General features: G+C 39.9%; 1 protein-coding gene across 1 annotated transcript; it reads left to right on the forward strand.

Moving 5' to 3' along the window:
- Window positions 1-3538: 3538 nt before the first annotated feature.
- On the forward strand, window positions 3539-10000 carry LOC306765695 (uncharacterized protein; the record flags this gene model as incomplete). Its single annotated transcript, XM_079253179.1, has 4 exons — window positions 3539-3746; window positions 6507-6796; window positions 7564-7696; window positions 9837-10000. 4 exons carry the CDS (start codon window positions 3539-3541, stop codon window positions 9998-10000), a joined length of 795 nt encoding a protein of 264 aa, XP_079109305.1.
- Window positions 10001-14943: the final 4943 nt, after the last annotated feature.

The following is a 14943-nucleotide window of genomic DNA, read 5'->3' on the forward strand; positions in this document are numbered from 1 at the left end:
TCAAGTTTACACTCAGGCTTTTACACATAGGGAGCTATAACTGTCTCAACACCCTCGCAACCCGTCCTCCTGAGTCTGCAAACCAGGTGGAAACACCGTGCTGTGATGTTACCATGGCGATGAGCAACACTGTCTAACACACCCAGTGAAAACGTTTTAGGCTAGTTTAGCATGACTTTTGTGTGCATTAAGTTGAAAAACTGACGACTTCGGGGACCCTTCCCTCCACCTGGGGAGGGTTACCCCGATGTTAGTCCTCTGTTCGCCGCTCGGCTCACGCTGCTTCGGCAGCGCCTTTCCTGGTGACGGTCGAACGGCTCCTGCTGCTGCGCTTTTTGTCGCGCTGAACAGATTTTTCAGTTTTTTGGTCGGTAAACCTGCGAGGACAAACGCCTCCTCCATCAATGTCTCATCACTGCGCTGACTTGCAGGGAAAACACGTTATTATTGGCCCTCACTGGCAGCTGTAGTTTCAAGATAATGGACTGTCATGGCGCCCCCTACTGGCTCACCCGTCGTACGTAGAAACAAATCTGAAATTCTTCGTTGGTGAGAGTGTGTCGAGTTTTTAGCGGTCATTACGCACATATAATCTAAAGGCAGATTTTGGACAGAAAACCACAGAAAACCTTCCACAATGTAACTTTAGGAAATTTAGATCACAAAAATGTATTTTTTACATTATGAAACAAATTAAATTTATTGTCATTTTTAACTGTTTTAATTAAGATTTACTTTTCACATCTTTTTTTTAATATAATTAATTAATTTGATGCTGTGAAAATATTCTCCTTCATTTTTATTCCTGTATTTATTTGTGTTATTTTCTTTTTACATGTTATTATCACTGATTTTTGTTTTAATTCCGTATTTTGTTCTCATCTGACATTTTATGTACCTCTTCATTTATTTACATTTTCATATGTCCATCCTCTTTATTTCCAATCTTACATTTTCTTAGATTTTTTTATGCCTTTCTTCTTTAACTTTTCTGGAAATAAAAAAATATTTTGCAGTTCTCTGAAGTATAAGAAAGAAGGGAGACAAGGAAGAAAAAAGTAAAGATTTACAAAATAAATAAACTCAACGGAAGATTACATGAAATATAAATAAAGTATAAATGAGAGAATTTATTAAAAGTTTAAAAAGTTCAGAAATGACAATAAAATATAAATGAATGTAACCTTAAATGATTTTTGGCTTAAATTGTTGCCATATAAATGAGTTAATGTTGCTGTTTATTTATTTCAGTAGTTGCTTTTAGTGCTGGCAGTGTCGTGGAATTTATCCGATGAGAAATAAATCTATAAATCAACTGTTTTCTGTTCAATTTATTGGGCATGTACAGATGTTGCGGGTGAGAGGTCTCGAGAGCTCTGCCTCTGCTCAGGGTGCTACAGTGTTCTTTAAGCAGACACAAACAACCTTTGCCTGGCAGCACGAGTCAAAACAACTGCTAGCTTGTTGATAACAACAGTCAAAGCTGAAACAGGCCTTGAACAGAACACTTAGTTTTATGCATGAATCTACTAAAGCAAGCTTACTGAACTACTCTAACTATGCAGAATATATATCTTGTACTACTTAAAAGAAACTTAATAAATGAGTAACATATTAAAACTACACTATACGCATAATTCCACCACAGTAACCTTAAATTATTTTTGGCTTAAATTGTTGCCATATAAATGAGTTTATGTTGCTGTTTATTTATTTCAGTAGTTGCTTTTAGTGCTGGCAGTCTCAGGGCTCCAGCGTTCCTGAACTTTTCTCCTTTTTCCTCCAGAATAAATCGGAACTCAGGTTGTTTTCTGGAACTTCTCCCATCAGATAAACTTTCCTCTGTCGTTGCGGTTTGCAGCCAGATTTAGTTTCCTTTTCTGACAGACAAGCAGAAAAACGAAGCAATAATCTTCTTTCATTTCACTGCAGACGTTTTCATATCACCTCCCTTCTGTAAAGTCTTATGACTCACGTTCTGCACGCCGGATTTAATAATGCTGCAGGTATGAGACAAACAGAGCCGCAAGCTCTTACAGGAAGTTATGCAACAGATATAAAAATATATGAATCTTAGTTTCCCCCTCGAGGCGTCTTAAAGGTCCAAACATGAACCTTGTTTTTAAACTTTCAGTATTTAGTTTAAAAACTGGTTGCATGAAACTTTGTAACGATTGTTATATTAACAGTTTCATGATTTGTAGAAGATTTCGAAAGAGAAGTTTGACTTGGGAACCAGTTTGGTACCATTGACTCCCAGTATAACCAGACGAGACCGAAACTCACATGCAAATTGCTCCAAAAGTATTGATGCGTTAAAATCAATGTTTTTATCCATTACTGAGTCTGTTCAGACTGGAATAACATCATGTGCCTTGTCTTTATAAATAATGCACTTTTTTTTTTATCATGTAAAATGAAAAATCAAGGATTTTATGTAAAAAAAAAAAAAGAAAATCTAAACATATCTTAATATTAATGGTGTGAAATTGTTAAAATATCTGATGTGAAAACAGTAAAAAGAATGTTTTTATATGTAAATTCTTATGACCATTTTGGTACATAAGCAAAAGATTAAAGGTTTGTTGTTTAAAAGCTTGTTGTTAACTAGCATGAAGCGTCCAAATACTTCATGCTAGTTATTACAGGCTTCAACCTGATCCGACCAATCAGCTTTGAGCAGGTCGGAGATGATTGGTCAGACAGATTTTATGCAAATGTATTCAGATTTTAGTTTGGATTTATTGTACCAGTAGGATGCTCCATCACGACTTTTATGTGGTAAAATAAAACCTGAAACTTTAAACAATATTGATAAAATAGATAAACAATAAACATGGATCCAATCAGAAATCTGATAGATGGTGGGTGTTCTTTTTATCTTTATCATGATGATGATGAATGGGAGGAGGATGAAGATTATGAAGATGATGATGATAGAGATGATGGTCAGCACTGATGATAAATAGGATGATGATCATATAAGGACGATGAAGAGTCTGATGAAAATGAAAAAATGATAATGGTGATGGTGAAGATGATAATAAGATTAGGATGAATGGGGATGATAATCTATACAATGATGAAGAGGAGGTTGATGAGGATGATTAAGATTATATGATGATTATAGTCAGCATGATAAAGATGATAATGATGATGATGGATTTGAAACAATCTAGCTGTTATTTCTACATGAAGTCCCATTAAGACTTGGTATCATTACAAGGGACGAAGATGATGAAGACTCTGAGGAGGATGACGGTGTTGATGATTGTTTTCAGAATGATGACGATGAGAGGGAGGATGACGATGATGAAGAAGAATAAAATGTCTCAGTCTGGGTTCAGATTAATGGAGGAACCTGAATAAAAGTCCAGGTCCTGCGGATCGGATTGATCACGTGCTGGACGACAAATCAATAAAATCCATCATTAAACCTGTTTCATCGTCACGGTGACGGATGCATTTCTACCTTTTCTTCCAGAACCGTTCCTGCCTTCAGCTTCCCTCCACCAGTTAGTTTAACCCGACCAGTCCGATGGCCTCCAGTCCCAGCGCCGCCCCCCAGTCCGGCAGCATGGAGGAGCCCCAGCAACCAGACCAACCAATCAGCACACAGCCAGATGAAGGCGCCATAACTTCCCAACCAGCTGGCATAGAAGAGATGGCGACCTCCACCAGAGATGATCCGGAGGCGGAGAAGGCGATGGACCACCTGACGGTGATCAGTGAGACCACAGAGACCAGTAAGTCCAGTTTGAAGTTTCTACAGAAGTGATGAGACAACGAACTGGAGGGGGAAAACCAGTCTTTTCCTCCAGCACTCGCATCCTGGGCTGCCATCATCATATCCAGGCATTTTTCCAGTTAGATGGCTTAAATGAGGGTAAATGATTGGCTGTTCGTTGTTGGCTGCTCGATGGAAACGATCCTGCAGGTGACCGAAACAATTTCCTCTGTTTCAGCCAATGAATGAAAAATGTTGTGACTTATCCTGTATCGATGTCAATATCAGGTGGAAGTTTCAGACTGGAAAACAGCTGCATACGTCGTTAGTTTTCAACATCGTTGTCTGAAGCTGATTTATGACTTTAATTTTTCTTCTTTTGCTCCAAACACAGTTATTCCAGTTTTGCTTTCACTTAACTAAAGGAAGTTCTGGAACATCCAAACTTTAATGTGATCAAGGCTTTTGATCAGAGTTTGGATCAGACTATAGTCTCCTGGTGAGACGGTTATGTAGTTTTGTGTGTCATCAGCGTGGTAACATGGTAACATGTTGTTTTTCTTAACGTGAGCAAGTGGGAGTATGTAGATGCTGCACAGCAGGAGCACCAACATGCCGCCTTGTGGAACGCCACAGGTTATTGTAGTTCGCTTAGATTTATAGTTACCTTTAGACACAATGTCATCCACATCCTGTAAGACTCAAACCAACAACTGCAGCGCCATCCAGTCCCACCCAGACTTTCAGCTGGTCTTTATATTCGACTGTGTCGAATGCAGCACCGAGATCCAGGAGAACCAGGACTGAAATGTTGCTCAAGCAGAAGCCATTTAGGGCCTCAACTAGAGCGGTCTCAGCACGTGATGTGGTTTAAAACCCGACTGGTCGACATAAAGACAGTTACTTAGTAGTTTATTATTTAGAAAGTTGTGTATAATCTTACTAGGAAAGGGGAGGTTGGATATCGGCCTGTAGCTCCTCTGGAGCGACGAGTCTACATTGTTCTTTCCAGCATGATGATGGCTCTGTTTTTTTAAGGTTCAACAATAGACGCCTAAAAGCAGAGACATGTATACAATCTGTACAATATCTGAAACATTCCTAAAAACCCTGTTGGCAGGGAATCAAGACAGCAAGTTTCAGACGGAAAATCATCTTGTCTGGGTTTTTAGGAGTGACAGGAGAAAAGGTTGTCATGGGGGTTCCTCTGAGTGGACGCAGTGAGGACATACGTCCTGCCTGCAGCATAGTAGCACAGAGAAGGAGACGGAAATCTCTTTACAAATAACAAAAAATTACACACATATTCATAGAACATTCATCTTTGATAGCAAGTAGAAAAACCTGAAAAGCCTACCTGGTAAATTCGCTAAACACCATTTAATGAAAACGTCTACAAATCACAGTTGTACTTTGTTCAGATTTTATAAATAGCACTTTTATTATGAGAAAACCTGTAACTGAAACACAGCTAGAGAGGCATACTGCTGGTAGATTAGATGTTGAAACTGAAGCTGATGTTTTTTCTATGTATCAGCATTTCCAGCTGTGTTTTAGGAGTGAGAATGGAAACAGAAGTTTTACCACATTCTGACTCATAAATGATAAAAAAAAAGAGCAAATATCAGCACTTAAATGTGTCAACATGTGTCAAGTTAGCAATCCATGCTGTGTTCATACGCAACATTTTAAATTTGTTTAATTGAAAATTTCTTAGTCATATATATATATATATATATATATATATATACATATATATATATATATATATATATATATATATATATACATATATATATATATATATATATATATATATATATATATATATATATATGACTAAGAAATTTTCAATTAAACAAATTTAAAATGTTGCGTATGAACACAATATATATATATATATATACATATATATATATATATATATATATATATATATATATATATATATATATATATATATATATATATATATATATATATATATGACTAAGAAATTTTCAATTAAACAAATTTAAAATGTTGCGTATGAACACAATATATATATATATATATATATATATATATATATATATATATATATATATATATATATATATATATATAAAGATGTGCGCGCTTGATATTTAGGCAGGTTAATGAAGCCTCAACCAGACATTCGTTCCCGGGTGGTCGGCAGCGTACTGGTTGAGAACATGACTGATCAGAGACGCATGCAGCAGAGTTCTTGTTTTGAATGTAAATATTGTTGACAATCAGGTTTATTTAAATGTCCAGATCACAATCTAAATCCGATAAATTGTGCAGCCCTAATGGTTATGTTGCTTTTCCACTGTAGCCGTGCCGTCCATCTTCTACCAGTGATCTGGTACTGGACTTTAGTCACCTTCCCCAGCTCTTTCGTGGGAACTAAAGCTCCTAAACCTGCTGAGAGAAATAATCTCTCCAGTCAGTCACAGGTCATGTTTAGGTCTGGAAATCCATGCTAACTGAAGGCCTGAATAATCCTAAATGTTTCTACTTCCATTAACTCCGCTTACTCTGTTCCTGAAGATGAAGAGCTTGATCATCCACGGGTAGGCCTCCATACGAAGAGTATCTATACTCATTGTATCACTTTACTTCTCCTTTTTGTTTGCTCATTGTTAACTCCACTTCAGTGATTTTGGTACTTTTCAAGTCTCCAGCGTGTCGACCGCCAGGTTTGTTTACTCAAACAGTAGGAAACTGTTTATCTGGTAACATGTAAATGTATTCAGAGTTTTTTTGTCTCTCGCAGGTAACGGCGTGGCTCCAGTTATGGCTGAAACATCTCCCACAGCGTCCTCTGTGTCGCCCAAGCTTCATGCTAAGCCAGGGGGCCATTTTGACGGCCACCCTCGCTTGGGCAGCCGGTCCGGCTCGTTAGCGGCGGGCTCGCCCAGGCCCTCGCTCACCCGCCAGCCCAGTGCAATCACAGAGTCCGCTGCGGATGGATCCAAGCCGAGAGACTACCTGATCCTCGCCATCCTGTCATGCTTCTGCCCGCTGGTGCCCCTTAACATCGTAGCGCTCACGTTCTCAGTCATGGTACGACAAAGACTTTTAAAACATATCAGAAGTTATTCGCCTATTTTCATTTGGTGATCAGTTTGCATGAGTTGCGTCTCATGGTATGAATGCTTTACAATAACGCTACTTTTTAGTCATTTATTTTTCCCTTTCACGCTATTTCCACTCGCTTTTTATTCTTTTTTTTAACCTTTCAACCAAAAACATCCGGGACAAAAGCTACATCTGGCTACGGTAGAAAACCAGCTGAATCTGGTGGAATTCAGCAATACTCGCATAAAAGACATTTTGGTGATAATCTTTGAGGTATCCGAAACTGTAACCATTACCAAAACACCACCTGATATTTATCATTTAGAAAATACGTCATGTTTTGTGTTTTTTTATTTTAAAGAATAATGAATAATTTAAATGGTTAAACTGGCAATTAAAGCATTAAAAGTGTGTCAATAATTATTTTTTTAATAGTTTTGAGGAGGTTTGAAGTTGTTCAAGTGATTTTATATCAGTTGTTTATTCATGGATATTTGAACATCTGATACTTCATGCAGAATCAAACCAGTTTGATTGATAATTCCTGACATATTCCAGTCTCTAATTACCTGCAAACGCCCACTGATGTTTATATACTGAAAATAAATCAGTATTTTTTGGTATAATAAGCCAGTAATTAAACAACTTCTTTAACTGATAAACTCAAAGCTGAAACGCGTTTTCAGCTTATTCAGGTCAACAAATCTTCAAATTGACTGATCAAAATCTTTTCATCTTCTGCTTTTGTTCAGTCTCGAAACAGTCTGCAGCAAGGCAACATTGACGGAGCTCGCCGTTTGGGCCGAAACGCCATGGTGCTGTCTGTCATCTCCATTTTAGGAGGAATTGCCATCATCGCTGCCGCCATCGCCCTCAACTGGGGACGTAAGTAGCATCTGATGTCCTTACAGCTTTTCCTCTCCTGGAATTGTGTTTAGTTCAGTTCTAAAGAAAGGCTGAACCAAAGTGAATCCATGTGACTTTGTGTCTCTCCAGTCATATTAAAATCCTGATTCCAACCGGTCCTGAGGCGAAACCGTCGAACCCGGCCAGACCAACCCTTCAGACCCGAAGCACTATCGTTCTCCAGCACCTGCACCAGAAGAAAAACATCTTAAATTCTGTTCCTCACTGCTGTTTGTTCCTGCACGATGATGAGCATGGTCCGCCCGACTCTCTACCTCCAACACAACCGACCAACCGCATCTCGACGCATCACTGGAGAGCGGATCCATCCCCGGATGCTCCTGCTGTTATGCGGTAGAAGTTTATCTCCTCTTCAGACTGCTTTCTTCCCACCACCTGACATGTTGTCATGGAAACTGACATTTGTCTCCATGGAAAATGGGATTATTCTGATTTCTAAATGACTGTAACGGAATAAACTTGGGAAAACGTGAGTTTCATGCTTTGATGCCATAAGATGGAACTCGGTCTCAGCGGAGATGAAACTAGAGGATGCTTCATCGTCAACTGAGGATGAGCTGGGATTCTTACTGTGAAGGCAGGAAAGAAAAACTGGTGGAGGATCTGCTTCTTCCATTAGCTTCAGCTGCTGCAGCATGAAAGCATGTCATTTATTCTGTCCCACTGTTTTTTGGAGGCAGTGAACTCACCACACAAACTCCACTGCTTCTTCTGCATTGTGAGCTGATCTGCAGTAACTGATTCCAGGTCAGTCCCTTCAGATTCAGCCATATTTAATTACTCTGTCTGACCACAGCGTCTCCTCTTACCAGACATTAAGTGATGGGCAGGTTCATATTATTCCCGGTGATCTCCAAGGCTGCTATTAATTTGGACAGTTAGGGTTACATTTGCTCTGCACATCTTGGCTAGCTCTGAGGATCAATCTTTTCCTGCTGATTACTGCTGTTTTCTCTGCAGCTTAACTTCAGCCTGCAGTTGCATCATTGGCTTAGTTTTTATTGACTTTGGAGATACTTTAATGATCCCCTCTGAAGTCTCTTGATGCACAAACAATAAGAATCAATAATCAATATTTTGTGGGCCAGAAGTGGTCTTGTATGGAGGCCTTCTTTATGACAGTTTCCTTGTCTGCAGCATGTGATGGCCATGACACAGCAAAATACACATTTAGGCAACACCATAAGTACATGCTCCAAGAAAACTACATACAATAAAAATGGTAACTGGTCCCAAAAACAGTGGTATTTACTACAAACATGGTACCTGTCTCAAGAAAACTATGGTATTAACCACAAAAATGGTACCCGTCCCCAAAAAATTATGGTATCTACCACAAAAATGGTACCAATCCAAAGAAAACTACAGTATTTACAACAAACATGGTACCTGTCTCCAAGAAAATATTAAATTTACCATAAAAATGGTACCTATACTAAGAAAACTGTGGTATTTACTATAAAATGGTACCCGTCCCAATAAAACTATGGTATTTATCACAAAAATTGTTCATGTCCCAAAGAAAATATGGTATTTACTCCAAAATATGGTACCTGTCCCAAGAAAACTATAGCATTTAATCACAAAAATTGTACCTGTCCCAAGAAAACTATAGCATTTATCACCAAATATGGTATCTCTCCTAAAGAAAATATGGTATTTATTACAAAAACGGTACCTGTCCCAAAGAAATTATTATATTTATCACAATAATTGTTTCTGTCCCAAGAAAACTACAGTATTTACCACAACATGGTACCCATCCTACATATACTATGACACCAGCCAGTGTCATGCTAAAGTAGTTCTAGTTTTTTGTGCCCAAACAGGTACAAATCAGACTGCAACTAAAAAAAAAAACGTACTCAAGTTGCAATACCATAATATATGATAAAATACAGGGGTGGGCAACTCATGTCCTCTAGTGCCGCAGTCCAGCAAGTCTTAGGAGTTTGCCTGCTGCAACATACCTGAATGTAATTTATGGGTAAAACTTGTGCAGAGTTTACCTACAAACTCTGGTCTGTTAATTAAGTCTGAAAGGTGTCAGGTGTGTTTTTCCAGGGAAACTGTCGCTTGGCTGTGATGTTTAACACAGGAAACATCTGGCGGCGCTCATCTGGTCCTCGTTTCGGTACAATGTTGTGCCGAACATGGTCCAAACGGCTCGGGGCCTCTCTGTGCCCGACGTTGTTCAAATGTGTGAACGCTGAGACTCGGTGGCTGATTGTGGTGCGGGACGTGGAGGAAATAAGCCGTTAAAGCATCCCCCTACAATCTGTGCATGTTTACAGTATTTACTACAGAATGCTTTTACATACGACTGTAGCCTCATTTAGCAGCTGAGCTAACTGAGCAACACTGTAAATAAATAGTAGAAGAAGAGAAAAGTATCCCTTCTCTGACTTGTGGTGAGAGACGCTGAAGTTTGTACCAATCGGAGAGCAGAGGAGGTCAGGCTCCGAGGTTTCCCCATGATGCTGCGATCGGGTCGTACGGGAGAAGACTGAAACGCTGTGCAACATTTTTACTAAATATGCTTTTAATTCGCCGACATAGCCGCTACCCACCAATATGACGCCGTCGCCTCACTCCTCTGTAGCATGTCTCTTTAATAACCACATTATGCAAATCCAGTCTAGTTAAAAAGCTGCAGCTCGTGTTGGTATGAATCTTTTCTGGGTTTTGGCCTTGGTTGCGCACCTGTACTCGTTTCGTACGGACTTTGCTTGTGCTACCTCTCAGAGTTGCCTCCAGTGTTTGATCCATCTCAGCAACGACTGTTAAATCTGCTTCAGTTTGCTGTTTCACTGCTAACACAACATGAATGTTCGGGTTTGGATGACAAACACGCTAACATCTACTGTAATCCATCTCTGGCTCATCTGGCACAAGTTGTGTAGATAGAAAATGACGTTTTCACAGAAACTGTTTTCCGTTGTGCTGAGAAATGAGAAGTCACGAGGAAGGTCTCCAGCATTTCTTCATTGTTGGGATTTCGCCGCTCAGCAGGAGAGAAAATCGTGCTTTTATTGACTTCAGGAACTTTGATCGAATGAATTTCATAGACCTGCTTTATGTGCTCCGACGGTTGATAAAGTTTCATGTAACCATGGTAACCTGTAAAATGGTGTACGTAACGGTAACAATGACATGGTAAAAAGAATGTATTTCAGTTAAAATGGTGATTATTTTCTAACTTAAACAGAGTGAAAATGGTATTTAAACCCCAGCAGGAAACCACAAAGCTTAAACTTGTTTATATGAGTTCAGTCATTCTGATCGCACGCTAAAAGGAATGTACTTCTACTGAAATTGTAATTTTTTTTCTCTGTGTAGGTGGAATTTTATGTTTAAGTCCCATCAGGAAATGACAAACTGTTACGTAAAGTTGCTGAGTTACTCTGGTCTCATTTTCACTCATTTGACAAATGTCCCTGGCGGGAGGTGCCATTGATTTCTTCCCATGCGCCCGTTAAAGCTAGCATACACTGATTCAACCCAGAACATCACATGGTTATCACATGTAACCATGGCAACCTGTAAAACTGCAAGGAGGATGATTGTAATGTAAAAAGAATGTATTTTAGTTTAAACGCTGGGATTTTCTGACTGCACTGTAATGGTATTTTGTTTAAACGGCATCAGGAGTTAATGATGATGAATTGATTGGTTAACTAATGCCAGGCGGACACTGTGCGATTTTAGAAGTCTGACATTTCTGTCGGGGAAATGCTCCCACTGCACGACTGGGTTTGTCCCTCGTACTCTATTTGACCCTACGACATGTGTACTCATCCTGTACGACTGCTGTCTGCCACGATTATTGACAACCATGACTAGTTGTCGGCGTGTGACGGCTCGACGTGCTCGAGTGTGAACAACGAAAAACAAAGGTTCCTAGTTCCTATGACAACCACAGCGTGCCTGACAACAAGATGGCGAGCAGGCAGCAGGTTGTTGCAGTTGTGTGCGCTGTCTTGTGCGCTGTAACGAAAAACAAAAGAAAACCTGGTGTTCTCTCCATAGCTCTACTAATCTCTCTTCTAGCAGCTGTGTCCACCGCACACGTCTGAAGTTGGGGTTGCCCGCCGTTGTTTAAAGCTCCACCGGTGTCTTCTGCGCAGGTGCGAACGTAGAATCGTGACGTAACACCGCTCACACTGTACGAGCGACGGCGAACATTTCTGACATGCCAGAAGTTTGATCGGGAGGTCGCAGCATCATCGTTAGAATGTAGCAGCAATTAATCCTTCCTCGTGGGTGTTCTCACACTGTACGGCTTACGACCTCCCGACCGGACATCCCGATGCTACGATGTTTCCACGATGACGCAGCCTGGTCTGCGACAGCAAAATCCTGGTGAAATCCCCTCGAAATCGCACAGTGTCCGCCCGGCATTACATTCCTGACGGCTCGTACGGCGGTCGTTAGCCAGTAATGCTAACTGCTTTTAAAGCTTCTGGGCTGATGATTGGTCCAGCTTAAGTTGATTCATCCCGTAACAGAACAGCTGGATGGAACCTGTTGGTGTCGCACTTTCACATGTAAGCTTTTATTTGTCAACCTAACGTTCTTCATGAGCTTCGTCCAGAGGCTGCTTCTCCCCGTAAACCGTTTGCATGTCACCATGCAGGCAGACGAGAACATGGTCCTGTCAAAGATAATGGTACTTAAGGGTCAAACAAATGTTTGAGGATTTGATGTAAATCCACGTTTTTGCTTAGATTGGACGCTGTAAACAGTATAGTCAGAAATCTTCTGCTAGAACAGTAATGTAGTCATGTTACTGGCAGTGTAGTAATCTGATACTCACTATTTTTACTGACAAACTTTAATCTCAAAACTGGAAAAAAAAATGCTGATTTATTTCAACAAATCCTGGTTAAATGTAGTGATGGACGTAGTTAAACACCTCTGAACTGAACACTGCGAAATGCTGGTTTTATCAGATAAATTCTCCTGTTTGACTGATTTGCATGCTGGCAGAACAGGTTTTACTGGTTTTATTCTGAATGGACAAACCTGCTGATGACTTCTCATTTCACTGAGGATTCTGCAGGAAACAGATTTTTATTGCTTCCAACATCTTCAGCAGGACATCCATCAGATCTCTGTCTTCTGTAGAAATCTGTAGCTGCTGTGCCGGTGGTGCGTTCACTGACACGACGCTTCATTTGATGCTGTTTAAGCTGCACAGTTATCGTCTCCATCTCTTTGTAAATGTTCTGATCTTTGTGTTTTTCTATTTTTCTTCTCTGAGCCGTTTTTAATCCTGTGTGTACCTGCTTCCTGCTTGCTTTTCTTTCCAACACCATGCTGTGAGGATGCTGTAAGCATGAACAGAGCATCGGCCTCGTATCCACACGGACTCTTTGTGCCTGTGCATGCCTTAACCTGACCGCTTGATGGAGCATACTGAAAGAATCTGTGTACACTAGACATTTATCAGAGACATTGTTGATCTTCACTGCTGTTGAGTGTTTGATCATGTTTGAGGGAATAAATCCCAGTTAAATACGAGCTCCTCCCAGTATCCAGGCTCATCAATCCACCAACACGACACAGGCAGCGGCACTGGCCGCCATCCAGCAGAGGATAAATTCACGTCTTTTCCAAGGACAACAAACAGCACTCTCACTCAGGTTGTAAAAATAATAATGAAAGTGTTAGAAAAAACCTCGCAGCTTCTTCTTCTTCCTGTCAGCGAAAACGTCTCTGGGCTGCGGCTGAATTCAGGCTCGTTTCTGCCAAAACAGCCGGAAAAATTCCAACTAAACACCAGGAAGCTTGAATTTTCCTCATCTGAAAACATTTAAACTACTTTTTAATTCTCTGATCATATTAATAATAATAATAATAATAACAATAATAATGTATATACAAACGTTATCTACTTCGATCATCAGATTTTAATCTACAAGTTCTTTTTAGCCAAATGAAATAATAAATAATCATATGTATAATAATAAGAAATAAAAAGTAGAAGAATATGGATAGAAAAAATAATGATAATAAACATAATAATAAATAATAATAAATTAAGCTTTTCTGACATAATTTTAAGTCTTAATTTGAACCAAATGTTAATAAATTCTTATTTTACATTTAAAGATGACTATTCAGTCTGATATATTTTCATTTCTGTTTCATTTTTATTTTATATTAACTCATAAATCAGATTAATTTTCAATCCATTTAATAATGACACATTATTTATTTGCTTGTAGTTATTTCTTTTTAGTCAGTCCCGGATCAGTGATTTCTGAGACCTGCAGTCCAGCTGGATCAGTATTGGGGAAGATTTGGTTTCTAGTCTTGCAGCAACGTTCTGGACGACTTCAAGACGTTCTGAAGATTTCTAATCTAAATGTGTGAAAAGAGAATAACAGCCGTTGAGTCGTGATGACATGAAGACACGAAAGATCGTCTCCGTCTCACAACGGGACACAAGTGGACTCCGCGTGGAGGAGATATACGCCAGAAGCAACCAGCATCCAGGTACAGCGGAGGGTCAAGGAAGACCCCAAAGTTCCTCAGCAACACTGGTAGGTAGCGGGACTTTCTGTCTGACAGAGAAATCTCCAGCGTGAAGCTGAACATCATCAGTGTAAAAGGCTGTCTGAAGGCCGACGCCCTGGCCCTTTAAGGGGCGGAGACTTTACGAGTGGGGGCCTTTATGGGCGGGGCCTTTAAGGGGCGGGGCCTATGCTCCGGCTTGCCCGGCCGGAGGAGAGAAAGGAGGCTACAGAGCAGTTTCTTCCAGTCTTGAGTTTACTTCGGCACTTTAAGCCTCGTCTGCAGTTAGTTTTTAACCCTGCTTGGATGTTTTGTGCATGAAGTCCAGTAAGTTAAAGTTTGTAAAACAGTTTGTTTCGTAGATATTTCTGTACATTTCCACGAGCAGCTTCATGCCCGTGAAAAAGCCTGTTTGTGCCTTCATGCTACAATTCTACTTAATGTTTGCATGATTAACTAGTTTCTGATAAATTGTTTTATTTCTGCCCCAGAACCACAACCCATGTCATCAGGTGTGCACAGAGGACAAATTGTAAACTTCATTTGGCTTAATAAACCCTGCTAAAGCCAGCGTTCTAACTGGACTCACTGCAGGGATTTAAAGTCTTCACCCAGCAACGCAGCATCATGTTTAGTCTGCATAAACGTGTTTACAGGATCTTGAGTCTGCCGCTGACCCGCTCGGT

This window comes from Telmatherina bonti (genome assembly GCF_933228915.1).
Source record: "Telmatherina bonti genome assembly, chromosome: 14".
NCBI classification, from domain to species: domain Eukaryota; kingdom Metazoa; phylum Chordata; class Actinopteri; order Atheriniformes; family Telmatherinidae; genus Telmatherina; species Telmatherina bonti.